Source organism: Lepus europaeus, chromosome 3, assembly GCF_033115175.1.
Source record: "Lepus europaeus isolate LE1 chromosome 3, mLepTim1.pri, whole genome shotgun sequence".
NCBI classification, from domain to species: Eukaryota; Metazoa; Chordata; class Mammalia; order Lagomorpha; family Leporidae; genus Lepus; species Lepus europaeus.
In genome coordinates, this window is record NC_084829.1 from 86190893 (window position 1) to 86218363 (window position 27471).

Below are 27471 nucleotides of genomic sequence, written 5' to 3' on the forward strand. Positions count from 1 at the left end.
TCCCAACTCCCAGATCTTATGACATAACTGGCCTCTGATCATTCGCCTGCCCACTTGAGGCTGTACCCAAACTCTCTCACATCTGAGTCTATACCTCTATGCTCTCCCAATTGAGTCTAAACCTGAGGCTCTCACATCTGAACCTACACCGCCACACCCTCCCACCTGTGTCTTTATCCCCAGGCTTCTGCCCATAGACCTCGTCTCTTCTGCTTTTCTCCTGTGGGATTTTTGACCACTGTCCTGGCTTCACCAAGTATATCTAGGAAAAGAGTCCCAAGTCATTCATAACTTCTTTTTTTTTAATGCATTTCTTTATTTTTTATTTTTTAAGATTTATTATTAGAACTGCTATAATCCAAAAGTTGTACTTATGAAATCTATATTTATTAAATAAAAGCTTTCTATAAAAAGATTTATTATTATTTATTTGAAAGGGTTATACAGAGGTAGGGAGAGAGAGAGAGAGAGAGAATCTTCTACCTGGTGGTTCTCTCCCCAATTGGCTGCAGTGTCCAGAGCTGGGCCAATCCAAAGCCAGGAGCCAGGAGCTTCTTCTGGGTCTCCCACGTGGGTGCAGGGGGCCAAGCACTTGGGCCATCTTCTGCTGCTTTCCTAGGCACATTAGCAGGGAGCCAGATCAGAAGTGGAGTAGCTGGGACACAAACTGGCGCCCATGTGGGATGCAGGTACTGCTGGTGGTGGCTTTACCCGCTATGCCACAGCGCCAGCCCCATGTTCATAACTTCTTATTTCACAAGTCCATTGCCTCATCAGACTCAGACTCCTCGTCCTCCAGGCACGGAAGCTCTTTCCTCTGGCCTCCAGTCTGTTAAACATCAACACATGGGCTGCTGTTGTCATGGTAACTGAGGCAGCGAGGACTTTCTCCATGGTTCCCATCATTATTTTCCTTCTTCATTGCCGTCCTCACACTAAACAGCCTTATGGGTTTCAAGGTCATTGTCTCCCTTGTGCAGATGCTTATTTTGAAGGTTTGTAGTTTTCCAAACGTAAGCACAGCACCGAGCCTTGAATGTCTTCAACATACTTGGCCTGCCCCAGACCCCATTCCTTTCCTGGGTCTGTTCTAAGTGTTGTAAACCAAGGTTATAGGAATAGAAGGCTAGGGGCCCAAGATTATCATGACCACGGAGCCTCCACTCCCAGCCCTAACCCCCCCACCCAACATGCACAGCAGGAGGAGAAGGTGGCCAGGGTGGTGGGTGGAGATAAGACACTCAACACAGGTGTTGAGTCCCAGTCCCAAACTCTCAAATCCTACAGGTTCTCTGCTTCCTCTGAATTCTCTCTCATTCTGTGAATCCTTATGGAATCCTTGTATTGAATTCCATTTTTCACTTGCACTATTTTTAGTTAGGTTTCGATCACTAGCCACTAAAACTGCTTGAAGATATATCAGCTTGGACTCTGTTGATAAATTAGTGAATGTTGCAAAAGTCTCATTCCTCCCTTCTGAAAGTCCTTCTTGCCGCAACCTACTTTTCCAATCTTATCTTTTTTGTACATTCCAGAGCGTGTGTGTTCACTGACCCTGGACACACATGAGCTTTTGTTCTGTCAGGCTATCATCCCCTCCCCTCCTTTTCTGGAAGTTGAAACTGTATCCATTGCTCAAAATTTACCCCAAACACTGATCCTCAATTTTTATGGTCTTCCTCCTTTTGAACCATGCCCATTAGAGTGAACGCTCCTTAATGACCAAAGGATGTTTACCATTCAATCATCTGTCTGCCACCACCCCAACACCCACCCTAGTACAAAGTCTTGAAGATAAGTGCTTGGTAATTGTGAGTTCCCTGGTGTCAGCGATCACCAGTTTTTGTAGGGCACCCATTTTTTTTATCCTAACATGCATTTTTTCACAATTTAATATTGGTGAAATCAAGATCCATCTTATAACCATTGGCATGCCATCATTTAATTAGCTTTTTTTTCTTTCTTGGTGGTACATAAAATATGTGTGCATCTAACTTTTTTTTTTTTTTTTTTTAAGATTTATTTGAAAGGCAGAGTTACAGAGAGGCAAAGGCAGAGAGAAAGAGAGAGGTCTTCCATCTGCTGGCTCAATCCTCAAATGGCCACAATGGCCAGAGCTGGGCTGATCTGAAGTCAGGAGCCAAGAGCTTCTTCCAGGTCTCCCAGGTGGGTGCAGGGGCCCAAGCACTTCGGCCATCCTCTACTGTTTTCCCAGGCCACAGCAGAGAGGGGATTGGAAGTGGAGCATCCGGGACTCGACCTGGCGCCCACACAGGATGCCAGCACTGCAGACGGCAGCTTTAGTCACTACGCCACAGTGCCAGCCCCGCATCTAACATTTGATGATGTCTTAGATTCAGTAACATAAAGTGTCCAAGCCTCCCCCATAACAATTGTTTTTGCCTCTCTGTCTTCCTGCCTCAAGGGCCAGTCATTCCATGCTATCAACAGTTCTTTCATTCTGTGTTAAACTCTTCTTGGTGTGGTTTCCACTTTACCTCCTTTAATTTCCTACTTTTCACAAGTAGAGTTAGACTCTTATATCACAATGAAGCAGCATTAAATACAATTGTGTTATATACCATAGTTATGTGTGATAAAACACTGTTTATGATTCTAAATATGTTTGCTATAGAATTAACTCCAGTTAAATATATAAGCCAGCAAAAATACATCTTTATTTGCTTTAAGTCATGAATAGGCAATCATATTAATTCATGAAGACAACCCTAGAAACAGAACAGTGTTGAAATTAAATAATACAACCAAAGTGATACTATATATATATATATATCTCAAAGATTTATTTATTTGAAAGTCAGAGTTACACAGAGAGAGAACAAGAGGCAGAGAGAGAGGTCTTCCATTGGCTAGTTCACTCCCCAACTGGCCACAATGGCTGCAACTGCACCAATCCAAAGCCAGGTCTTCCAGGTCTCCCATGTGGGTACGGGGGCCCAAGGTCTTGGGCCATCTTCTACTGCTTTCTCATGCCATAGCAGAGAGCTGGATGGGAAGTGGAGCAGCCAGGACTCGAACCTGTGCCCATCCTATGCCACAGTGCCGGCCTTGATACAATATATTTAATGACAAGATAATTATCATTCTTCGAGCAGCATGTGGCCTAATAGAGTATCTAGAGATTAAATGTTGCTAACAACTCCATATGCCCTGCACCATCCGATCACCCTTGTTTACACACTTTCATTCTTCGCTGGTCTACGAGGCTGGGATATCGTGGCCAGCCACTCCATGGAGGGGAAGCTATCTTCATAGGCGCATGCCATGACCCCTAGTGTCATGGAAGAGCTGGTCTCTCCTCCTCTCCCCACAGCCCGAGATGCAACCAAAATGGATGACTTGCTCCTCCCTCAAACTCTGTGTTCCACAATCCCCAAATTTCCTGCCTCTCTCCATACCCTCATTCAGACTGGTCCCTTCATCTAAAGCAGTCCTGTCTATAGAACTTTCTGTTGTTCTGGAAATGTTCTCCAGATCTGCACCGTCCAATCCAGGAGTCACGATTTCCAAGGACCATTGACCAGAACACTTGAAGTGTGGCTGGTGCAACTGAGGAGATGAGTTTTCTACTTCAGTCAAATGTAATGAATTTAAATTTAAACAGGCATATGGCTAGTGCCTATCATATTAGCACAAATCTAGTATGCAGGGCTGGTGCTGTGATGCAGCGAGTTAAGTCACCACTTGCAATGTCAGCCTCCCATAACAGGGCACTGGTTCAAGTCCCAACTGCTTCAGCTCAGATCCAGCTCCCTGCTCATGGGCCTGGGAAGTCAGCAAATGATGGCCCAAGTACTTGGGCCCCTGCCACCCATGTGGGAGAGCAGGATGGAGTTCCTGGCTCCTGGCTTCAGTCTGGCCCAGATCTACCTGTTATAGCTATTGAGGGAGTGAACCGGAGGACGGAAGACCTCTCTCTCTCTCACTCTTTCAAACCAATAATTTTTTTTTAAAAAAAGGTCTAGCATGCATTTTGCCACATTTTCCCTCCAAATACCCACCTTTGACCTTCAACCTTCGACCTTCAAGGGGGCATCTCAGAGATTGCTTTCTCAGTGAGACCCAGACTTTCCAGGGGGCTCATTGTCTCCCTCTTCACAATTCCCAGCACGCTGAGCCACTCTTACAGCTCTAAGCCATTTTAACTTACAGGCCTTTGTGTGTCCTGTCCTCTGTTGGTCCCCTCTCTGAGAGCTATGACTATTTTAATTCTTAACTCTGACCCCACTATACTCGGAGCAGACATTCTTTAAACTTGAGTTGTCTGAATGGATATAGAGGAGCAGAACAGCAATTAACATCAACAACATGGAATGGACAAGGGTTGCCATGCAGTACAGAATTAATCTTGCCCCCCAGAATTTTCAAGCCTTGTCCCGCAGGTCATGTAAGCGTCCTGTAAGTCCTTGGAAGGCCCTGGCTGAGTGAAGGGCCTTTGTCCACTGCGGACCTCATGCCTCAGCAAACAATCTATGGGGGTCTTGGGCCACGAGGAAGTGGCTCAGCCTCTGGAGGGGCTGGCAGCTGGGGTCAGCCAAATGAGCGATCAGCTCTGTCTACATGACCAAGCCCCAGTAAAACTCTACGTCTGTCTTCCGAGCTTGATGGCTTTCCCTGGTTGTGCTCCATGCATATTGCCAGACCTCAATGCTGGGAAAAATAAGCTCTACTGGGAGAAGGGAACTGAGAGCTTGGTACCTGGTTTCTCCCAGGCCAGGTCCTATATGTTCTTCCCTTTGCTGACTTTAATCTGTAAGCATTTTTTTTTAAAGATTTATTTATTTATTTAATTTGAAAGGCAGCATTACAGAGAAGCAGAAGCAGAGAGAGAGAGAGGTCTTCCATCTAATGGTTCACTCCCCAGTTAGCCACAACAGCTGGAGCTGGGCTGATCTGAAGCCAGGAGCCATAAGTCTCTTCCCAGTCTCCCATGCAGGTCCAAGAGCCCAAGGACCTGCACCATCCTCTACTGCCTTCCCAGGCCACAGCAGAGAGCTGGACGGGAAGTGAAGCAGTGGAGACTCGAACTGGCGCCCATATGGGATGCTGGCACTGCGGGCGGTGGCTTTACCCACTATGCCACAGTGCTGGCCCCTAGCTTTTGTTTTTAAACTGTAACCATGATCATATTGGCTGTTCTGACTTCTGCAAGTCTTTCTAGACAATTATTAAATTTAAGGATGCCCTTGGGAACCTTCTAAACTTGCAATCTACCAAGGTAACCTGTGTCATACTGGTGCCTGCACCCTGCCCAGCTGGGAGTTGGCCCTTTGAGTGCCAGCCCTGATCACACAGTCCCTAGACCAGTGGGCTGGAAACCACAGTCCACACGGGGTTGGTGGCCAGAGATGAGTGTTGATCTTAGCACAGGCAAGGAACTAACAAAGCAAGTGTCTGGGACCAGGATCACATAAGGAATACACCTGGAAATGGGGGAGACGGGTGAAAGGTGGGTGGACCAGACGCAAGGCCAGGAATGTGAGTGAGTGAGAGGATCAGGCAGCTCCCAGCCCTGACTTGCAGCTCCTGGAGGCTCTGGTATTCAGGTGTGCCCTCACCCTCAGGAACGAAGCATCCCTGTCCCTAGGGACACGAGCCATGGGGCAGGATCCACAGGCCAGAGCTTACTTCATTTAAGGCAGAGGGAATCCCTTTATTTGTGCTACCATTTTTCTATACTTGAACAAAATTTAGAGCAGGAATCTGGTGGGGGCTCTGGGGAAGAAGGCAGACCAACATCCTTTGTTGAGCCATGAACCCCAGGTGGGTCTCCCTCCCTGCTCCCCCAGAACTGCGTTCTGTCTCCAAGTGCTATAAAGGAAGAGCCCCTTCATTAAAATCACTTCCTTGATACCACATGAACGTCTACTAATCAGAGATTCACTTATCTAGAAACCTCCTAACACAAGGCTAGGGGACTGAGTAAATGAGATGTTTTCCTATCTCTGGGCTTTGCTGCATTGGAGGGGAAGGTCATGACCTTGTAGAAGCACAGGAGAAATCATTTTGGAGTGTGAGACCCTTGGGTTAGAGTAGGGGGTGAGGCTTGGACATTGCTCCACTGGGGGATAAGTGAGGAGTCCACACGGAGGTAGGATGGCATCTGAACCGAATTTCCACAGCAGACCCATACCCCCTTCTTCCCCAAGACCAAGTTCTGCTCTCATTAATTCTCACGCCCCGCCTGGAGGTTCCAGGAGAGAAGTATGGAGCTGGCTCGGGGGGGGGGGGGGGCTCACAGGAGATCTCAAATGCTTTTCTAGACAGCCCTAGGAGTAAAGTTGGGGTTGAGAGAGGGGGAGGGCAGAAGTGAGAGCACAGCTTAGAGACGTTCTCCGAGGAAAAGGACTCCAGCTGCTCATTTCCACAGTCTCTGGCAGAGTGGGACTCGAGAGTTAATGAATGGTTGAAGGGATGGATGCAGGAACAGACTCCCCTCCGACTGCAAAATCATCTCGCAGTATGGGTTGCTGGACTCACGCAGGCCAAATCCTTCTCTGGTCTGGGATCTGAGTTTTCTCCTTCCTAGGTAGGCACTTAATCCAGTCGCAGGGGTTCACAGATGTCACTGTCATTCCTAATTTGCTGTCTCCTATCCAGAGCGCCCATAGCGTGTCCATCCTTTCCCTTCCCTTCTTCCGCTTCATGAGGCTCTAAGAGCATCCGGGAGGCATTGGAGTCTTTCTGCTTTACACGGGAGAAGACTGCTTGTGAACTAGTCCACACACAAGAACAGAAGAGGATGGTCCCAGAGACACACGAAGTGTGACACAGCACACAGCGTGGACAAGGAGCACACCCACAAGGTCCGGGGCAAGGGCAGCTGGGCTCCTGAGCGAGGGGTGCTCCTCGTGGCGCCCAGGAGTGGCTGCTGTGTCTGGCGAGGGAGCGTGGTCAACAGGTCCACGTGTCTGTGGCTGGCCGGCCCCAGGGATGTCCGTGTCCACTGCTAGGCACAGCCTTGGAACCCCTAGGAGAACACTGACCAATAAATTAAGTTGAAAAATATGTAGGAGGCAGGGAAGATCAACCTGGAGTACTTGTCGATGGCATGGGTGTTCTGGAAGATGCGAAGCCCCATCTGGCCCTTCAGGAGTCCCCGCTTCCTGGAGGAGGTGGCTTCATTGCTCAGGGCCAGGTGGACCACTATCTTGTCCTGCCTCTCCTCCTCCGTCAGAATGTGGCTTCTGGGGTAGCTGGCCAGGCTGTTGGCCTCGGACTCACTGTAGCTTCCATCCAGCATCATGGTTCTCGAATGAAGCATCCCACACATGCACGGGAACTGCGGGCGCAAACACAAGGGCATGGTCAGGCCTTGTGAGATGGGCAGAGGAGGTGGCCCAGTTCGAGAACAAAGCCTCTCTGTTACTCAGAGCCACCAACAGACAGAACTGGAACCTCCAGAGATCACGCAGTCCTGGCTGTGTATTAGAACTTCCTGGGTGTGCCTTGAAATGGCAAGCCAGGCCCCACTGCAGACTAACTCATTCACATCTCCCTGGCGCTTCTACTGTCCCAGGCTCCACTCAGGCTAACTCATTCACATCTCCCTGGGGCTTCTACTGTGTGGCCGGAACTGAGAACCGCTGATCTAGTCCGCACATGCTCAACTGGAGAGTCAAATCAAAAACCAAGGGACCTACAGAGTCCTCCTGAAAACACACAGCTAGTGCCAGAGGACAGTTTTAAAACCACATATTCCAATTCCACTATAGGATTCCGCCTCTTCAGTTATGAATAGAAAGATGATTAGGTACAAGAGTATCCTTATGCTAAAGAAATATGCTTGAGAGTCAAGGGTCACGGTGCCTGCGATGTTTTATTTTATTTTATTTATGAGACAGAGAGAGAGAGAGAGAGAGAAAGAGCTCTCATCTGCTGGTTTGCTCCCCAAATGCCTGCAACAGCCAGGTCTCTCCTGAAGGTGGCAGAGACTCAACTACTTGAGCCATTCCCAGATGCACCCCAGGGTGCGCATCAGTAGGAAGCTGGAACTGGGAGAGGAGACAGGACTTGTCTCCAAGCATCCCAACATGGAATGCAGGCATCCCAAGTGGCGTCCCAACCACCGCCCCACATGCATGCCCCACGCAATGTATTTCTTAATGGTTCGAGTACACCAAGAAAAGTATGTTTCTGTAGACAAAGAGCTCACTAATAAATGGCAGAGTGTTAGCAGGCTCAGATCTAGACGTCGGGTATACGGATGTCCCTTACCCTCTTCTTCCCATTGTTTCTGCGAGTGTGAAAACGTTTGTAAGAAATTCTCCACTGGAAGGGAAGAGCTGGTTCGGCTTGCCTTCTCCCCTCTGTGTGGGTCAGCAGAGTGGGCTGCCAGTGGGCACCTGGACGGGCTGGTGTTGGCCAAAAGCACGAGGTCTGCTTGGCAGAGCCAATGAGCTCGGATGTCCTCGTCTCAACCTGGGGACTTCCGCACGCTTCTGACCTGGCTCTCGGCCCCTCAGCTCCTCTGTGTTCCCAACTGGGAAAGGGAGTTAGAGGAAGTCCCTAAACTGCCTCCCTTTGTCATGGATCTGGACACACTCAGGTGAAGACCAGGAAGCTTAGGAATGCGAAAACACATGAATGCTTTCATTGAAGTACCTTACCCTTGATACTTGAAGAAACTGTTTAAGATTTGGGGCCATTTTTTTTTAATCAGGCATGATTATTTTGATGTATTATCCCATCAGTAACAGTATTCAGCATACTTTTGCATTCCTGAATTAATATCTATGTCTATCCATAGGCTTATGGATGTTAGAGATGAAAGGGTAGCAAGAAATCATTTATTCAACTCTTTGAATTTTAGTATAATCATAACTAAACTTTGATAAAATTGTGAGGCATCGTCATTGGAAGTTATTTATTTATTTAAAGGCACAGGTCTTTGTTTTTGTCTTTTCCTTGCTCTCAACTGAAATTATTAAAATTTTTATTTATTCGAGTTATTTATTTGAGAGTGAGAGAAACAGACACAGAGAGCTCCCATCTGCTAATTCACTCCTGCAGATGCCCTCAGTGGCTGAGGTTGGTCCGGGGCTAGGGTCAGGGAGCCCAATCCACATCTCCCACCTGGGTGGCAGAGAGCCAAGTACACGCGCCATCATCTGCTGCTTCCCGTGGTGCACATCAGCAGGGAGCTGGCTCAGAAGCCGAGCAGGGACTTGAACCCAGGGACTCTCTTATGCAATGAGGGCATCTTAACTGTTATGCCAGCTCCCCACTCATAAATTGAAGTTCTTTCTGCTAAAATGAAAACAGATTTTTCTCCTAAGATTTTGAGTTCAATTCAGGAAATGACAAACATTATAATAAACCACTGTTTTCCACACAAGCTTTTGTCAAAGAAAGAGTGGCCCTTGGCATGTCAGACAAGGCGTGGACAAACAGTGAAAGCGCTGGGGCAGGAGAACATTTTAGGAATGGAAAGCCAAGACACTGTGGCAAAAAAATGTCCTACATGAAGGACCTTGGTGGGTGCTCATCAAAGAAGGCTGTACTTTTCTCTGAAGGGAGGAGAGAACTTCCATTCTGCTTATGGCCTTGTCAAATATTGACAGAGTTTGTGGATTCAAAAGGCTTCCATAGCCTAGGCAGCTCATGTCAAAAGCCTCAGATGATCATTGATGTCATACATAAGAGTATAAAATTAACAAGAGGAGTCACTGTGCACTTACTTTCCATGCAGGACTTCTGCCCTCAAAGAGTTGTATTATAACTCTAAGTGCTCCCAAAAGATGATTCTTGAGTGCATATTTAAAGTTAATTGTTGGGGCCAGCACTGTGGCATAGCAGATAAAGCTATGACTTTCAAGTAAATAAATACATCTTTAATAAATAAATTCTTAAACAATTTAGATTATTCAGAGACAATGTGCAAATATTTGACAGTTGTAATGTGGATGTTGAAATACTATTTTTGAAAAAGGCAACATATCGGCCGGCGCCGCGGCTCAATAGGCTAATCCTCTGCCTTGCGGCGCCGGCACACCAGGTTCTAGTCCCGGTCGGGGCACCGATCCTGTCCTGGTTGCCCCTCTTCCAGGCCAGCTCTCTGCTGTGGCCTGGGAGTGCAGTGGAGGATGGCCCAAGTGCTTGGGCCCTGCACCCCATGGGAGACCAGGAGAAGCACCTGGCTCCTGCCATCGGATCAGCGCGGTGCGCCGGCTGCAGTGCGCCTACCGCGGCGGCCATTGGAGGGTGAACCAACGGCAAAAGGAAGACCTTTCTCTCTGTCTCTCTCTCTCACTGTCCACTCTGCCTGTCAAAAAAAAAAAAAAAAAGGAAGAAAGAAAAAGGCAACATATCTTTTTCTAAAATTCAAACCTCTCATTTAAAAAAAGGTGTTAAATTCTTGAAAGGATGAATCTGTGTACTCTGATAGGACATTTCACAGTGTATACTTTGTATACCTGTACACATGTAATGAAACATCACATACTACCCCAAACATATTCAATTTTTCTATGTCTGTTATATTTTTTAATACAAATGTATTAAAAATGAATAAAACTCCCTTGCGCTAAGGGTTCACCTGTCACCTAGAGGTGCCTAATGGGATTTTCATTATCTCTACACCTTTTACGTGAACACCACTTTGGTTAGTCTAGTGATTAGCACTAATATGGGAATAAGTCAGCATTTTGTTTCTTACTGCGATTAATAAAATTCTGATTATAAATCCTGCCCTGGGCCAAAGGCCTATGAACGTTGCTTTGTAGAATTTCCCATTGTTCTCTTAAGGTCTAGTACATTCGGCATAGCACAGAACAGCGTGAGTAACACAGCATTTCCAACGGCCTAGAGGGTGAAACGTTTAGCCTTAGTCTTTCCTGCAGCTCGATGCTCACTGGGCCAGAGCACTGATAAAGGAGCTTTTGTTCTAGAACCCTCCCCTTCTCTGCTCATCAGGAGAGCTTTTCTAGAGACAGGCTCGGGGAGACTAGCAATGCTTCACGTGTGTCTAGAACCCCACAGCCCAGTACAGCGTTCACATCCATGGTCTCCCTGACAATCACCCTGGGAGGAAGGCGCTGGTAGCCCCTTGCATACACGAGGAAGGTGTGGCCCAGCATGGGGGGCAGGGCTGGGCCTGAGAACCCCTCTCCCTGTTCCTGGTCTCTGTCCCTAGATTTTCTGCTACTTGGGATCCTTGGTGGCAGAAGTTAGAAGCTCCTCTAAACCCCCCGTCTGCCCTGGCGCAAACCAACCATCACCTCCTCCTCCTCCCACGGCAGCGCAAGGAGGCCCAGAGAACGCAGACCGCTCACCTTCTCCCGTAGCTTCCGCTCCTTCCGCTCCTGCACCGTGGTCAGGTAGTTGACGGCCGCGTACTCCAGCACCGAGAGGAACACAAACACGAAGCTGACCCAGAGGTAGATGTCCACGGCCTTGATGTAGGACACGCGCGGCATGGAGGCGTTCACGCCCGTGATGATGGTGGACATGGTCAGCACCGTGGTGATGCCTGCAACCACACCCCGTGGTAGCTCAGCCGTGGACAACGGCCCTGCCCGTTGTCCTGTCACTGTCCTGTCACTGTCCTGTCACTAAGCTTCCAGGTTCTCTTAAACCTGAGAAATTCCCCTCCCCCCAGGTTTCCACCCTGCCGAGGGAGGGGCCGGGATTGGCCCCCAGCCCGCTGCTCCCCCCCTTTCACTTCCAGCCCCTTGGGACCCCGGGGCTCTGGGCTACAGCTGACCAGGTCAGGAATGCTTCAGAGACAACCTGATGCCACATGGAATTGCAAACCTCTAGGAACCTCCCCAAACCTCAAGGAATGAGCACATCTTCCTCATCTAAGCCACCTTTACGAAGCTCATGAAGACTGTAGAAACTTCTGGAAGTCTATCATGCTAGTCTTTCCTCCACTCTCAGGGCTCAATCTGATGTTTGTCTGAATTGACAACAATGCCATGTAAGCGAAGGAATTCGGGGTCTGGGAAGGGCTAAAACCACAGCTCCAGGGAACACGGCCCTCTCATTCCCAGAAAGCATGTATTTTAGGCGTTGCCTCCAAATCCTGCAACTGTTTAAACAAGGCCAGCAAACCAGGTTTCAGTGTTTACAGAATACATGTTTGGCCTTCGCAGAATTGTCTTGTTTGTCTAGCACAGGGCTTCATTACTGCCTGTTGTGGAAACGGATTCCCGAGTAGGTTACGTCTCTCTGACGCTGATGTGGTTCTGGATGCCTGCGGTTTTCATAGTGCAGCCCAGGAGACCAAAGCCAGCACCCAAATGGCAAAGGCAAGAAGCAGGGGGAAGGCAGCTTGCGCGGACTCTGACAACCCATCAGTTAAGAACTCTGAGGAGTGATTTTGCTTTTTCTTTCCGGAATGATCAGTTGAAAAAATAACCACCCCCCCACACCTTATCACATGATTTTACCCAGGGAAACTCTGGCGGGCACAGCTCTGCGGTCGATCCAGAAAGACACCCAGGACAGCATGACCATCAGGGTGGCGGGGAAATAGGTTTGGAGCAAGAAGAAGAAGATGTGGCGCCGCAAGGTGAAGTTGATGTACAGACGGTTGTACCAGCCTGGGGGACACAGGAGAAGCCAGTGAGTTTTCATTGGTGAGCTAAACACAAACTCCCCTAGGATCCTTCTTTCCCTGAGATCACGCACAGCCTTGGCAGAAAGTTCAGCTTAAGGATCTGTTGGCTTGTTATGTTGCTTTTCCAAACTCTGAACTCTCTCTCCTATAAATAGATATCTTGCCGGTACCTATTGCATTTACCATCTTGGTTGGTATTAGCCAACTTCTCCTCACAATATTTTGGGGAAAGGGAGAACTAAACAGGGGTGTAGGTTTAGTGGTTTGGTGTCTGTTCCTTGCAAACCACATCCAGATTTCCTGGAAGGCTCATTGCTCAGAAGCATAAGACGCTAGAGTGGTTTTAGCTTGTTAAGGCCAATACCATTGAGTCGGGAGCCGCGAGAGCTGGGCTCTCATCACTGTCCCCTTTATTAGGAGGTTGGTCACTCACTAAACTTCCACATTCACCACAAAAGAAACAGGCCATTCACCTGACTCTCTGGTCTGACATCAGTTCTACTCCTGCCTGTCCATCTACCCTGTGGAAGTCATTTACCACTTAGTTATTACTCGGGGAGAAAAATAATGTCATAGGTGTGTTTCACTATAGCAATCTGAGAACCACTGATTCATGGTTGGAAGGTTCCAGATGATTCTCAAAATGATCACCCAACCACTGAGACCAAAGCTGGTGCCACGGACAGTGTGGGTGTATGAAGCAGACTGACACTGTGCACAGCCTCACCCTACTCCCGTCTCAGCCAAGCCTCAGCAAACAATGCTGAATCTCACGGATGCTCTGGCCCTGTACATCCCAAAGCACAGTCACACAGTGGCAGCACAAGGTGGTGTCAGGGGTACAGAGGCAGGTACTTTTTTGTTGTGTTCATCAAATTTGTTATTAAAGTCATCTCCCACTTAGAGCAAATGGTACCAATTTTCCATTTACTGTTTTGCAAAGGAATTTTACATCCCTCTGAAAAACAAAAAGGGAGTTGACTTAACGAAAAAACCAATTTGATGGCAACATAAACGGTAGACAAGGACTTCAAAAAGTTCAGGGAAAATGGAATTAAATGATAAATCTATTTTGTTGCAAAAAAATGTTTGGGATCTATGCAAAGTTCCTTTTATAGCTTGCTCTTCCAGCAAACTTTTTGATGTTTTTTATACAGTGTATAAGTAAGACAAACACGGTAGCAATGTTGTGTAAGAACTGGGGTTTGGGAGATGAGGTTGAGTATTTTTTTTTTCTGCCTAAGGAAGCCAGGGAGCATTGTCTTGGAAACACCAGGAGGAGCCAGGAGCCGTGAACTTGTACACTCTGTTCTAAGCAGAGCAAGCTTGGGTGGGGCCACAGCTCTCTTGCAGGGGCAAGGAACCTTGCTGCTGCAGTACAGAGTAACTAAAGTGAGTAGAATGCACTTTCATCTGTACTCTAGGAAGGCTTGCGAACAAAACAAGCCAGCAAGCTACATCCAAATAGAACATCTGAGAGTACACATAGTGGTTAAGGGAGATTGCCCGGTTGCTTAACCATCTGTGCAACTTCAATAAACAATCCTTGAGTCTCAGTTTTCTCAACTGTAAACTGGGAATAATAACATCTATACCATAAGTTTGCTGAATAAAACTTAGTTAATCCACTGAAAGCATTTAAAATAGTGGCACATAACAAATGGTATATAAGAAACTCTTAGAAATGGCTTTGGGCCGGCGCCGCGGCTCACTAGGCTAATCCTCCGCCTGCGACGCTGGCACCCTGGGTTCTGTCCCGGTTGCTCCTCTTCCAGTCCAGCTCTCTGCTGTGGCCCGGGAAGGCAGTGGAGGATGGCCCAAGTGCTTGGGCCCTGCACCCACATGGGAGACCAGGAGAAGCACCTGGCTCCTGGCTTCGGATCGGTGCAGTGCACCGGCCGTAGCGGCCATTTTGGGGGGTGAACCAACAGAAGGAAGACCTTTCTTTCTGTCTGTCTCTCTCTCTCTCACTGTCTAACTCTGCCTGTCAAAAAAAAAAAGAAAAGAAAAGAAAAAAGAAATGGCTTTGTTGGTTCGGCTTTGCTAAGGTGAGAAAAGAAAGTCACACAGCACACGTATCAGAGTGAAGGAGAAGAGATGGATGAAGATGATCATTATGGACATAAATGGAAGCAGGCCTGCGGCTGTCCCAACACCAACACAACCTTGGCCAGGGCTTGCTCTTTTCCAGGGTTTGATGTGTGGACAGAGGGGTGTGGGTGAGGCAGGCAGGGGGCCATGCCAGCCATAAAGGCGCAGTGAATAGCACAAAAGCTTCCCATGGAAGGGCTTTGGTTTCTCTGCTCTGGAACGAAGGGCAACACTGTCCTCTAGGGTCCGTAGCCACTTTGGAGTTGTCGTGGGTTGGACTGTGTTCTCGTAAAAATCATGTGGCAGCCCTAACGTATCTGGAAATAGGGTCTTCGCAGAGGTACTCAAGGTAAAATGAGGTCATGTTGGATTAAAGTGGGCTCTGATCCAATCAACTGGTGTCTTTACAGGCGAGGGAAATTTGGGCCAAGACAGCGGGGGGAACACCACATGAAGACAGATGCAGGGAGAAGGCTGCATGGTGACAGACATAGAGATCCATGGGGAGGCCACAAGCCAGGGAGCGCCAGGCCCTGCTGGCTGCCCCAGAAGCTGGGGAGATGTGGGATCCTGGCTTCAGGTTGCTGGCCCCTAGAACTGTGTAAGGGAACGCATTTATGTTGTGTCAAGCTCTGAGTTTGTTGTATTCGGTTACAGCAGCCACAGGAGACTGGAGTTAGGTAACGGTATTCTTACAGAAGACCTGAAAATGGGGGCTCTCAAAACTTTGGATGTGGCCCATGACCCAAGGGAAGGTTGAGCGAAGCACTCAACGACCAGTCTGTGGCTCTCAACATAGGCAATAAGTGCATGTTCTTGGGAAGCTATTTGTCTGTATTGTTAAGCAGAACCAGTCAGCTCACAGACTAGCATATCAACTACAAACCCACCCTTGCAAACATCCCACCATGAAAGCAAGATGTGGTTAGGGTGTCCACTAGTCGTTAGGAGTGATTCCCTCTAATGATGGGACTCTAACTCTCTGCTTTCTGCTTCTAAGGACTATTTGTATTGTGTAGGACTATGCAATATTTTAATAACTAAAATTTGTGTTCATTGGAAATGGAGAAGGCTGAAGAACCATTCTACTGTTTCTCTTCCGTATCGGAATTAGACCAAGGCGAAAGTTAGCTACCAGTGCTGCTGTAGAAGGCCAGTCTGGATGTCGTATGAAATTTCTGGATCAGAAACTGAGACAAGGAGATCTTCTCGTCTGTTTTCAGGGACTCGTCCCCATTCTTCCAATACAGCATCAGATCTTCATCTGTGTATGCATCTTTGGGGAGAGGAACATAAGTTCATTTGACCCCTTTGCTTCTGAGACAGGGTTGAGACCTGTGGGGAGCACAGGTCTTAACACTGGCAAGCAGGATCCTACCCATGGCTACCAAAATGACACAAGGAGTGGAGAGGGAATAAGCGGAAGGGGTTTGGGCACACTGATACTTACAGCTCTCCAGTTCCAAAGAACAGGTCTGGGAGTCCAGGGGGAAGTGGCTGAAATCCATGTTGCACATGGCAGTGACCGTAATCCTAGACAATCCAAACACACACGTTGGCTGTGCAGTGAGTTATTGGTTCATTCACTCTCCCAGAGCAAGGAGGACAGACAGAATCAAGAGCAGCTATGCCCTCGTTTGGAAACATAGATACCTAAGTCACAGAACCTCGCCCCACGGAGTTCTGTCTTCTGCAGCAGGTGTTCTGAGTGCTCTGCTGAATCCTCTTTATTAGGCTGGGCTCCCCCTCCCCCTGCTACTGGAGGTGTTGGCTGCTAAGGGCCCACACCTGCACCTTTCTCTGGGCATTGCCCTCAGCTGACAGGGTCACCTCCCCTAGAGATGCCTGGGGGGTTGGGCCCCCACCCCCAGTCCTTTCCTCACCTAGCGCCAGGCAGGCTCTGGTATTCCCGTTTATTTATTTACTTATTTTTTAAAGATTTATTTATTTTATTATTGGAAAGGCAGAGTTACAGAGAGGGAGAGGCAGCGAGAAGTCATCCATCCACTGGTTCACTCCCCAAATGGCCTCAACAGCCAGAGCTGGGCCAATCCGGAGCCAGGAGCCAGGAGTTTCCTCAGGGTCTCCCACATGGGTGCAGGGGCCCGAGTACTTGGGTCATAATCCACTGCTTTCCCAGGCCATCAGCAGAGAGCTGGACTGGAAGTGGAGAAGACAGGACTTGAACCAGCATCCATATTGGATGCCAGCACCGCAGGCTGTGGCTTTACCTGCTATGCCAGAGCTCTAGCCCCGGGTATTCACATTTGGTTCTGCACATGCAGATCAGGAAGACATGAATAAGACTGCTTTAATCCCTCGAGTTAGCTCAGAAGCCAATCTGCACCAGCACCCAACAGATAGTTGCTGTTGTTATTACCATTTTTTATCTTCATTACCAATCAGCTAGAATTACAGACTCTTAGGGATGGAAGGTGTAGAGGTCATTGTCTCCAGTAACTCATTCGAGCCAAGCCTCTAACCCAGCGATGGGAAGTCACCACCTACTGGGGGGGACATTTCATCTTAGAGCAATTCCAGCCGGCATCAGAAGGCTCAGCCAGCCACGTAGCCCACAGACCCAAGTACAGTGACAAACTTCAGGGTCACCAGGACCGACCACGCATACTGGAATGACACTGGGCACAGGAGTGATGGCGCCATGACAGGTACCTCATGCTGTACAGCACGTGGCCGTCTGGAAACACCCTCAGCATGATGTTGTCAGTGGTGGTGTCGTGAATGAACGACCTTTTGGAGTGAACAAAGAAGACATCAGGGACCCAAATCTTCTTCACCAGCCGGCCGTCGAAGGTCATGCTCTTGTTGCTGGCACTGGGGAAGGCCAGCCTTTCGTCCTTCCAGTAATGCCGCAGGTACAAGGTCATAGTGAAGTCCTGTGGGGGCCGGTGGTGAGAGCACACAGAAACAGCTTAGAAACCTTTCTTCCTGGCAGTCAACCCACCCTTCAGCATGGTAACGGACCTCGGGCTCAGTCCCCAGAGTCGGAGCCCTGTGACACAATGGCTGGGGCAATGGGCCCACTGCAGTCAGAAAGAGAATAGCCCAGTTTGCACCTCGTGAGGTTGGAGCCAGGAGACTGAGCAACCTCAGGGTGTGCAAATGAGAACTGCAGCTGTGAGGCTGGCAGGGCAGAGATCTCCCCAAAGCCCTGGTCTCTCTCACCTGGACCTCCTCCCACGTGGTTCCTTACCTCCCTGGCTAACCACTCGATTTCAGCTTCATAGACACTTCTAGAAACCTGCACAGTCAAGTGTCCCTTTTAGGAAAGCTCCTACTGTTAGACTTGTGAGATCCTTAAAGGCAAAACTGTGTCCTTCTCATCCCTGAGTCTCTACTCACCATTGAATTTAGTGCCTGCAAGGCACACAGTAGATGCTCAATGTACATTTGCTGGATGGAAAAATGGGAGATGAATGGATGAGGGGTTCGGTGGCTCAACACCTGTGTTACTGTCACCCTGAAAGCTTATCCTGTTAAAAACTGTCTCCCCCATTGCATAGTTGATGCCTTAAACCAAGAGTTTGGCCCTTATGCTGCAGTCAGAGCCAAGACACAAGGTACAAATGGGAAAAAGAAACTGCCTAAAATAGCCTCTATGGGGAGTAGGGGGAGACAGGATGGATGGAGCGTGTGGTGGTGGTGGGCCCAGAGGGAGCCAGGAAGGGGGGACATCCCAGGACTGAGATGGTGCCCACACAACGTCCTTCTCAGATCCCGGGCATCAGCACTTGCTGGAACTCTCTTGCCACCTGCTAAGAGAACAGCCAATACGTAAGCAGGAAGAGATCACCCAAATGCCCCTTCTGGCTCTTTCCACGCTGTGGGAGAGCATGCTCTGAGGCACCTCATCCAGGAAGACCTCACACTGCAGGTGCACAGATGCCAGCTCTGCATGGGCAGCTTCTTAGTGCCGGAGTCCACCTGCTTTCCCGTTGGCTGGTGGTGGCTCTAAGACAGGCATGGCATTTGGGTATCTTTCCCTGGGATCCTGAATTCCCCTTGGAGGAGGGCAGGAGGCCTTGCACACCCACATCTGGGCTGACTGCATTCTACTACAGCCAGGCTGCCCTGGCCCTAACTTTGGATATCCAGGGAGGCTTGGCAGTGTATGCTCTAGCATTTTGGAGGCTGTCACATTTGCACCTGTCACACCTGCACCCCATCTTTTATGAGGTGCTGGAGCTATAAGGGTCAAACAGTGTCAGTTATCATATCAGCTCGGCCATGCTGGGTCCATCAGGGCACATGACAGCATTGCAATGGAGGGAGGTGCCTCCTTCACTTTCACTTATTCTCACGCCCTGTGCTTCCGGAGCTCACCGTCAAGTTCAGGAGACAGTCAGTATACAGCGACACCCAAAGCCAATACATAGCACAGTTGCAAGTAATGACCTGGGCCATGAGGGAAACATGGGTACCCTTTAGATCCGGTGGCCCAGACAGGCTATTTGAATATGTCGTGTGTGCGCTGGGACCTGAAGGACAAGAAGAGGTCAGCCATGAGGTTGGCCAGAGAACACACATGAGCCCCCTGAGGCAGAAGACAGAGCAGGTTTGCAAACTGAAAGAGTAGCAGAGAAAAGGAGACAGAGAAAAGGAGACAGATGGAGGAGCGGAAGGGGCACCTGCAGGGGTGTTCGCCTGTGGTGAGACAGCGGAGGTAGGGGTGTGGAGGACTGCCACAGAGCTGGCAGTGGTGGTGGTGAGGGATCTGTGCTCACATTGGGAATGGACAACATCAGAGCCAGCTTGGCACTGGGCCTAGCAGTTAAGGCACTGGGTAAGATGCTCATGTTCACATTAGAGAACTTGTGTTAGATTCGTGATTCTAGCTTCCTGCCAATGCAGAGCCTGGAGGGCAGTGGAGTTGCTGGGTCCTTGGGAGAACCTGATTGAGTTCTTGACCCCTGGATCCTGGCTCCAACTCTGGTCCAGCTCAGCCCAGCCCCAACTACTGTGGGCATTTGAGAAATGAACTAGGATGGAAGCTCTCCCTGTGTCTCTCTTTCTGCCTCTCAAATAAGTAAATAAGTAAGTAAACAAAAAAAAACTTTCTTTTTTTTAAAGATTTATTTATTTGAAAGTCAGAGTTGTGCAGAGAGAGAGGAGAGGCAGAGAGAGAGAGAGAGAGAGAGGTCTTCCATCAGATGGTTCACTCCCCAATTGACCGTAACGGCCGGAGTTGCACCGATCCGAGCCAGGAGCCAGGAGCTTCTTCTGGGTCTCCCACGTGGGTGCAGGGACCCAAGGACTTGGGCCATCTTCTACTGCTTTCCCAGGCCACAGCAGAGAGCTGGATCGGAAGTGGAGCAGCCAGGACTTGATCTGGCACCCATACAGGATGCTGGCACTGCAGGTGGTGGTGGCTTTACCCACTATGTCACAGCACTGGCCCCAATAACTTTCTTTTAAAATCAAAGAACTAGGGGCCACTATGTGGTGCAATGGGTTAAACTGCCACCTGCACATCCCATATGGCTACTGGCTCAAAGCTGCTCCACTTCTGATCCAGCTCCCTGCTAATGCACCTGGGAAAGCAGCAAAACATGGCCTAATTGCGTGGGCCCCTGCATCCATGTGGGAGACTCAGATAGGATTCCAGACTCCTGGCTTCAACCTGGCCAGCCCCAGGCATTGTGGCCTTTTGGGAAGTAAACCAGCAGATGGAAGATCTCTCTCTCTCCCCCTCTCTCTTGGTCTCTCACTCTCTAACTCTGCTTTCCAAATAAATATACAAATCTTTCTAAAAAATCAAACAACTGCAAAATTTTAGCCTGAAACTGCCTTGTGCGCTCCTCCACGTGTAGTTCATCTGACCACTTCCCCAACTTGAGGGCTGTATTCAACACACAAAACGCTATTCCTCGCTCCCTGAGAGTCTGGATCAGGAACTGTGGGGAAAGGCCCAGGAATCTGCATTTGACCAATTCCTGAAGCCATTTTTATCTGTGAAACTCAAGAACCCCACTCTGGATTTGACTGCACCCAGGCCAACTCCCGCACCCTCATTCCACCACTTCCCAATCGTGCTCTGCCCACAGGGGCACAGGCTGCACCACTGAGATGCACCGTGCCGTGGGCTCTCACAGCATACCAGCCACAGCATCCCTCTCCCTGGAGGCTGCGGGGCTTGGCACATTGCTTACCATGTCCACCTCGGAGATGCTGTCCAGACTCTCCACCTGCACGTCCACACCCACTGGGATGGCAGGGCCTGCGGAGGAGAGACAGCTGGTTAGGGCACGGTCCTCTCCCCCAGGCTGGGTGTCAGCCCCCACCCCTTCCCTGGGAGAGCCAGGATGGCGCAGGGGTACTTACAGAGGGAGGGCAGGATTTGGCAGGCTAAGTTGCCACTTGGGATGCCTGCACCCCATATCAAAGTGCCTGAGTTCAAGTCCCAGCTCCTCTGCTCCCCATCCAGCTCCCCACTGGTATACCCTGGGTGGCAGCAGGTGATGGCTCAAGTACTTGGGTCCTTGGTATCCACATAGGAGAGCCAGATTGAATTCCTGGCTCCTGGCTTCAGCCTGGCCCAGCTCTGCCTCTTGTGGCCATTTGGGGAGTGAACCAGCAGATGGCAGATTTGTCTCTCTTGTCTCTCTGCCTCACTAATAAAATGAAAACAAATATAAATCATATATACATGTAGATATATAATGTTAAAGATTTATTATATTTACTTGAAAGGCAGAGTTGGAGAGAGAGAGAGATCTTCTATCTGCTGGTTCACTCCACAAACTGCCGCAATGGTCAGGGCTTGGCCAGGCTGAAGCCAGGAGCCAGGAGCTTCTTTCAGGTCTCCCTCTTGGGTGCAGAGGCCCAATCACTTGGGCCATCCTCTGCTGCCTTCCCAGGCACATTAGCAGGGAGCTGGATCAGAAGTGGAGCAGCGCCCATATGGGCTGTCGGCATCTCAGGTGGCAGCTTTACCTGCTATGCTACAACACCAGTCCCTGAAACAAATATACTTTTTAATTAAATAAAAGAATTCTGTGAAGTTTTCCTGCTGGTTCCCAATGTGCTGGGTGTGTGAGCTTTCTCTGTGAGTGCAGGGACTGCGTCTGAGTGACTCACGGAGCTGGATCACTGCTCTCCACATCCCGGGATGTCTCATGTCTCTTCAGGGTGGAGGTAACGGTGCTGTCTGCGTGGAGACCTGCTCATTTGTTCTCCTGTGATTTCCACAAAGGAGAGCCTGGGGCCTAACCCACAGCCTCTGACCAGGGTTGGGGCACCTGCATGCCGGGGGCTGGATTCATTGACACTCAAACTGCAGCTTCGGGGACCTGGCGCATCCTGGGATCCTGCCCCCTAGAAGCCTTCGACCTGAGGTGAGACAAGATCTCCGCGGTGCCAAGTCAGGGCACAGTGAGAAATGAGAGCACACACAGCACCCCCGCCGGCACGGAATCGCAGCTCCCGTGACGAGCCTTCTCATACTGCGTGTGGCTGCGGCCATCAGTGACGTCCTTTTATATTTTCTCTTAAATGTTTGTTTGTTTGAAAGGCAGAGAGACACACACAAAGGGAAACGGAGAGACAGACAGACAGCTCCTATCCACTGGTTCGCTCACCAAACACTCAAAACAGCTGGGGCTGGGCCAGGCTAACGCCTGGAATCTGCAATTCAATTTGGGTCTCCTGGGTGTGTGACTGAGACCTTGATCCCTGAGCCATCACTTTCTGCCTGCCACAGTGTGCATTTACGGGAAGCTGGACAGGAGCAGAGCCAGGACTTGAACCCAAGCATGGGAATGAGGGATGTGAGCACCTTAATTGTGATGCCAAATACCTGCCCGCCCTTTCTCTTGAGCTGGGTGATGGTTACCTTGGTCAGTTCACTTTCTGATCATTTAGTGAACTGTTCACTCATAATTCATGTACCTTTCTGTATGTATGCTATGTTTTAGTAAAACATTTTTCATATTAAAAAATGAAGAAAAGGAAAAACCAAAAATCTGTGCCCGTCAAACCTATTAACAAATGCCACCCACTGACAGCCAGAAAGAGTCAGTGCAGCTGGGCTGGGCAGGGGTCATTGTCCGGAGGCCTGTCCAGCTGCACTGGATCCTCTGAGCCCTGACGAGGGAGGTACGGACAGGACATTCTGACCCTGCGGATGCTGGGTCTTCAGGAATGAGAACTGGCAGGGACTGTGACCTTGGCTCTGGGCGGGGTGGGAGGTCTGAGCCTGACGTGGAATGAGGAGGAAGTAGATGGTCCAGTCCTCAGTTCCTCCAAGAGGTGCCCCCAGTGTCAGATGGGCTCCCCGGTGCTCCCCAATCTGCCCCTGGGTGTGCTGACATTGGAAAACCCACCCCTGGGTGAGGCCCCCGTGGAAAGAACCGGGCCATCAAAGAAGGAGGTACTTTTCTCTGAAGGGAGGAGACAACTTCCACTTTGCGTATGGCCTTGTCTGAATACTGATGGGAAAGTCGCAAAAGGTCGAAAAACCCGCGAATCGCGGATCCGGAAGCGGTGCCGGCCCGTGAACACTCGGTCACCAGGAGGAGCCCGGGAGGACACAGGCCGCGCCGCCGCCGCCGCCGCCGCCGCCGCCGCCGCCGCCGCCGCCGCCGCCGCCGCCGCCGCCGCCGCCGCCGCCGCCGCCGCCGCCGCCGCCGCCGCCGCCGCCGCCGCCGCCGCCGCCGCCGCCGGGCGCCCGCGGTTGACGCCGCCCCCTGACGTCTCCCGGTGGGGGAGGAGAGCGCCCAGGACCGGGCGGGGGCGCCCCGGAGCCGCGGCCGGCCATGGAGGACAGAGCCATCGCCCTGGAGATCCCCGAGGTCCTGAAGAAGCAGCTGGAGGACGACTGCTACTACGTGAACCGGAGGAAGCGGCTGGTGAGGCTGCCGTGCCCGACCAGCATCGTCACCATCCTGGAGTCGTACGTGAAGCACTTCGCCATCAACGCCGCCTTCGCCGCCCACGAGAGGCCCCGGCACCACCACGCCGCCGCCGCGCCCGCCGGCCTGAGCGCGCACTGCGTCCCGGCCGAGAAGAACGTGGACCTGTGCAAGGAGATGGTGGACGGGCTGCGGATCGCCTTCGACCACGCCCTGCCGGCGCTGCTGCTCTACCCGCACGAGCAGGCTCAGTACAGGAAGGTCACCTCGGCCAAGTTCTTCCTGCCCATCAAGGACGGCGCCGCCCACGCCGGCAGGAGCCAGGAGGAGCTCTCGCCCAGCCCCCCTCTGCTGAACCCGTCCACGCCGCAGGCCGCCGAGGGCCAGCCGGCCGCGGCCGAGCCGGCCACCCCCAAGCGGCGCAGGGCCGAGCCGGAGGCCCTGCCGTCCCTGCGACGGTCCACGCGCCACAGCGCCGGCTGCGACAGGCCAGCCGAGAGCGGCGCCTCGCCCCAGCCCAGGCGCCGGCAGCCGGACCCGGCCGGCGCCATGCCCAAGCTGTTCCTGCACCTGGACAAGAAGACGCCCGTGCACAGCCGATCGTCCTCGCCCATCCCGCTGACGCCCAGCAAGGAGGGCGGCGGGGTGTTTGCCAGCCTGGAAGGGAGGAGGACCAACGAGATCAACGAGGTGCTGTCCTGGAAGCTGGTGCCCGACAACTACCCGGCGGGTGACCAGCCGCCTCCGCCCTCGTCTATCTACGGGGCCCAGCATCTGCTGCGCCTGTTTGTAAAACTCCCAGAAATCCTTGGGAAGATGTCGTTTTCCGAGAAGAACCTGAAGGCCCTCCTGAAGCACTTCGACCTCTTTCTGAGGTTTCTGGCCGAGTACCACGACGACTTCTTCCCGGAGTCGGCCTACGTGGCCGCTTGTGAGGCGCAGCACAGCACCAAGAGCCCCAGGGCCATGTACTGAGGGCGACCGGTCCCTGAGGGCCCGTGAGCCGCAGCCGTGGGCCTCGTTTTGGCCCCGCCTGGCTGTGGAATGTCCTAGAGCCCTTTGTGTAAACGGTTGTGGTTGGTGCTTAAAAAAAAATACTGATGGAATCTGTGGATTCAAAAGGCTTCCATAGCCTAGGCAGCTCATGTCAAGAGCCTCGGGTGATCTCTGACGTCACAAATAAGAGTGTCAATTGTTAAATCAACAACAGGAGTCACTGTGCACTAACTCCCTGTGCAGGACCTCTGTCCTCAATTAGTTGTATTATAACTCTGTCTAAGTGCTTCCAAAAGATGTATCATTCTTGGGTGATTCTTTAAAGTTAATTAAATTTCTTAAAAGAAAAAAAGAAGTGAAATTAACTTCAAGATGCATTGACTTTGAACAGCTCTTGTCTCAAGTATTGAGGAAGAGGTGATTTTTTTTCTTTCTTTTTTTTTGGGGGGGGGGCAACTTGTTTAGTTAGTATAGAGTATCTTTAGTTAGTATAGAGTTGGTGTTCCGTGTATAAAGTGAATCAAAAATGGATCTTAGTGGAGAATGGGACTGAGAAGGGGAGAGGGAGGAGGAGTAATGGGGTGGGAGAGTGGGTGGGAGGGCAGGTATGGTGGGAAGAATCACTATATTCCTAAAGCTGTACTTAAGAAATGCATGAAGTTTGTATTCCTTAAATAAAAAATTTCTTTGGGGAAAAAAGGAAATAAAAACCACCATTAAAGACTTGGGATTTTAGCTGATAGAATGAAAGTATTTTAGTGGGATAAGAGAATATTAAAACAAATCTTGGGGCACAGGGGGTTAAGCTGCCACTTGTGACACCTGCATCCCAAGTCAGAGTGGCAGTCTGAGTGCCAGCTGCTCCCCTTCCAATCCAGCCTCTGCCTACTGCACCTGGGAAGGCAGCAGATGATGGCCCAAGTGCCTGGGTCCCTGCAACCCATGTGAGAGACCAGAATGGAGTGGCAGGCTCCTGGCTTTAGCCTAGCCCAGGTCTGGCTGTTGTGGCCATTTGGGGAGTGAACCAACAGTTGGAAGCCGGCGCCTCGGAAGATCTCTGTCTGTGTGTATCACTGTTGTTCAAATAAAAAATCCTTTTTAAAATCATGAAAACAAATAAATACAATGCTTATTTTTTTATTTTATTTATTTATTTTTTTTTGCTTTTCCTTTTCCCACCCAGATAAATCAGGTGTAAGTTGGTCTTTCTGGTTTCCCGTGTTCCTCAATTGCTGGTGAGGTCAGGGCCTCTGTGAAATCTGCTCTGGCGGCTGCACTCCCTTCTGAGTTCAGGCGCCAGGACAGCTTTGACGGTACCTGAGGTGGGACGGTGGTGTGGGAGAGGCCCCCTCCTCGGGGCTCAGAGCCTTGCCTTTCTCCCTTGAGGGGCTGGCCACGTGAGGGAGGGACGTGAGCAGCCTGGCCAGGGCCTCTCCTACTGCCCACATCCCTGCACAATGCTGCTGGCTCCCATCTCAGCCAGCAGGGCACAGGGAAAGCCAAGTGGCCTCGTCTTCTGGACGCCTCGTCTAAGATATGAAAATGGGCCGAGTGCAGTTCTGTAGGCCGGGCCGCCCTGCTCCCATGCGAAGTGTGCTCTCCACTCTATCTGCCCCGCTCCCGTGAGCCCCCGCCCCATTCTTCCAGGGCACCCGGTGAGCGGTGAGCGAGCTGACGCGGACAGCAGTTCCAGGAGCCAAAGGGAAGAAATGAGGCGAGGGATCACGCTCTCTGGACTTCGTTCCGGTCGCCTGGTTTTCACATAACTTGCACAGTGTTTTTGCCCAGGGGTTGGTTTTGGCTCCGGGCATTTTCTAGATAAAATGGATCAGACTGCTTGGTGTCTGTTCCTGTGCCTCTCTGTCCCCAGATCAGGCCACTCTTTCTAGAAGAAATGTGATCAAAGCTGGGGGTGGTGGCAGTGTTCTGGAGGTACTGTCCACGTGGTGCGCTGGCCGGGTCTGGGGCGGCCTGGGTGGGCGGGGCTAAGAAACTGGTGTGTGTGTGGTGGGGGCTCACACCTCAGGCTTGGACAGAGACCCAGGGTCCTGTCCTCCCTGGATGAGCTTTGCCTCTGACCCCTCCACTGCCAGGGCTCTTGAGCTTTCTTTCCATTTTGTGGCCCTTCCCAGTCTGGTCTGGGGGAAATCCTTCCAAGTTGCTGGTCCCTTTTCTCCTTCCGTGACCAAGTTCATGTTTTGAGTGGGGCTGAGTCCTGTCAGGTGTTGGCAGGAACATCATCGAGTTAAACCGGCTAGGTGTGCATGCTGTGGTCCCTTAACACTGCCGCAAGGCTTCCAAAGTCAGGGGCCTGGCGCGCTACCTAGGAGTCCTTGGTGGGATTTCCAGGGGCACAGGCAGCACTGGGAGATGTGTGTTCATGGCAGCTTTCTGCCCTGACCTCTCCTCATACGGCCCTAGAAAGCGCAGATCCGGGATTAACCCACTTGAAATGAATCAGACGTCACTCCTTCCCCACCGACTCTTCAAGAATCAACTTGAAATAGAATTTTCAGACAGATAAAAATGGAGGGGCTGGCACTATGGCATAGTGGGAAAAGTCACCACGTGTGACATGGCATCCCCTATGGGTGCTGGTTCAAGTCCCAGCTACTCCATTTCTGATCTAGCTCCCTGCTAACACACCTAGGGAAGCAGCAGAGGATGGTCCAAGTGCTTGGGCTCCTGCACCCGCGTGGGAGACCTGGATCACACTCCCGACTCCTGGCTTCAGGCAGGCCCAGCCCTGGTTACTGTTTGTTGTTGGCCATTTGCTGGAAGCCCTTTTTCTGTGTGTGTGCGTGTGTGCGTGTATGTGTGTGTAACTTTGCTTTTCAAGTAAATACAGCAAATCTTTTTTAAGAAGTCAGGAAAATGATTACCTGTGGTGGGAAAGTGATGGAAAAGAAAGACCTTCCAGGATAGTACAAA

At 50.7% G+C, this 27471-nt stretch overlaps 2 protein-coding genes across 4 annotated transcripts in view; one reads left to right on the top strand and one right to left on the bottom strand.

Annotated features, from left to right (window-relative positions):
• Nucleotides 1-4724: 4724 nt before the first annotated feature.
• Nucleotides 4725-27471, bottom strand: part of GABRR2 (gamma-aminobutyric acid type A receptor subunit rho2) — a 58970-nt gene continuing 36223 nt past the window's right edge. Inside the window, exons 1-8 of one of the 3 annotated variants that reach the window (XM_062186500.1) lie at nt 23068-23216; nt 20845-20912; nt 17348-17571; nt 16125-16207; nt 15810-15950; nt 12414-12566; nt 11295-11491; nt 4727-7303 (exon numbers count right to left, since the gene is read on the bottom strand). In XM_062186500.1, the coding sequence (XP_062042484.1) occupies nt 6992-7303; nt 11295-11491; nt 12414-12566; nt 15810-15950; nt 16125-16207; nt 17348-17571; nt 20845-20847 (1113 nt within the window). In that variant the 5' untranslated portion in view covers nt 20848-20912; nt 23068-23216 and the 3' untranslated portion in view covers nt 4727-6991. Of the gene's footprint in view, nt 7304-11294; nt 11492-12413; nt 12567-15809; nt 15951-16124; nt 16208-17347; nt 17572-20844; nt 20913-23016; nt 23217-27471 lie in introns of those variants that run through there. The other 2 variants (XM_062186499.1, XM_062186498.1) reach the window with 2 other exon arrangements.
• On the top strand, nt 23349-25685 carry LOC133756059 (male-specific lethal 3 homolog). Its single transcript, XM_062186497.1, has one exon. It carries the CDS (start codon nt 23449-23451, stop codon nt 24517-24519), a length of 1071 nt encoding a protein of 356 aa, XP_062042481.1. The 5' UTR covers nt 23349-23448; the 3' UTR covers nt 24520-25685.

What these genes read in the sequence shown, in the direction of transcription:
- LOC133756059 (XM_062186497.1), top strand. Translation starts at nt 23,449, where the DNA reads ATGGAGGACAGAGCCATCGCCCTGGAGATCCCCGAGGTCCTGAAGAAG.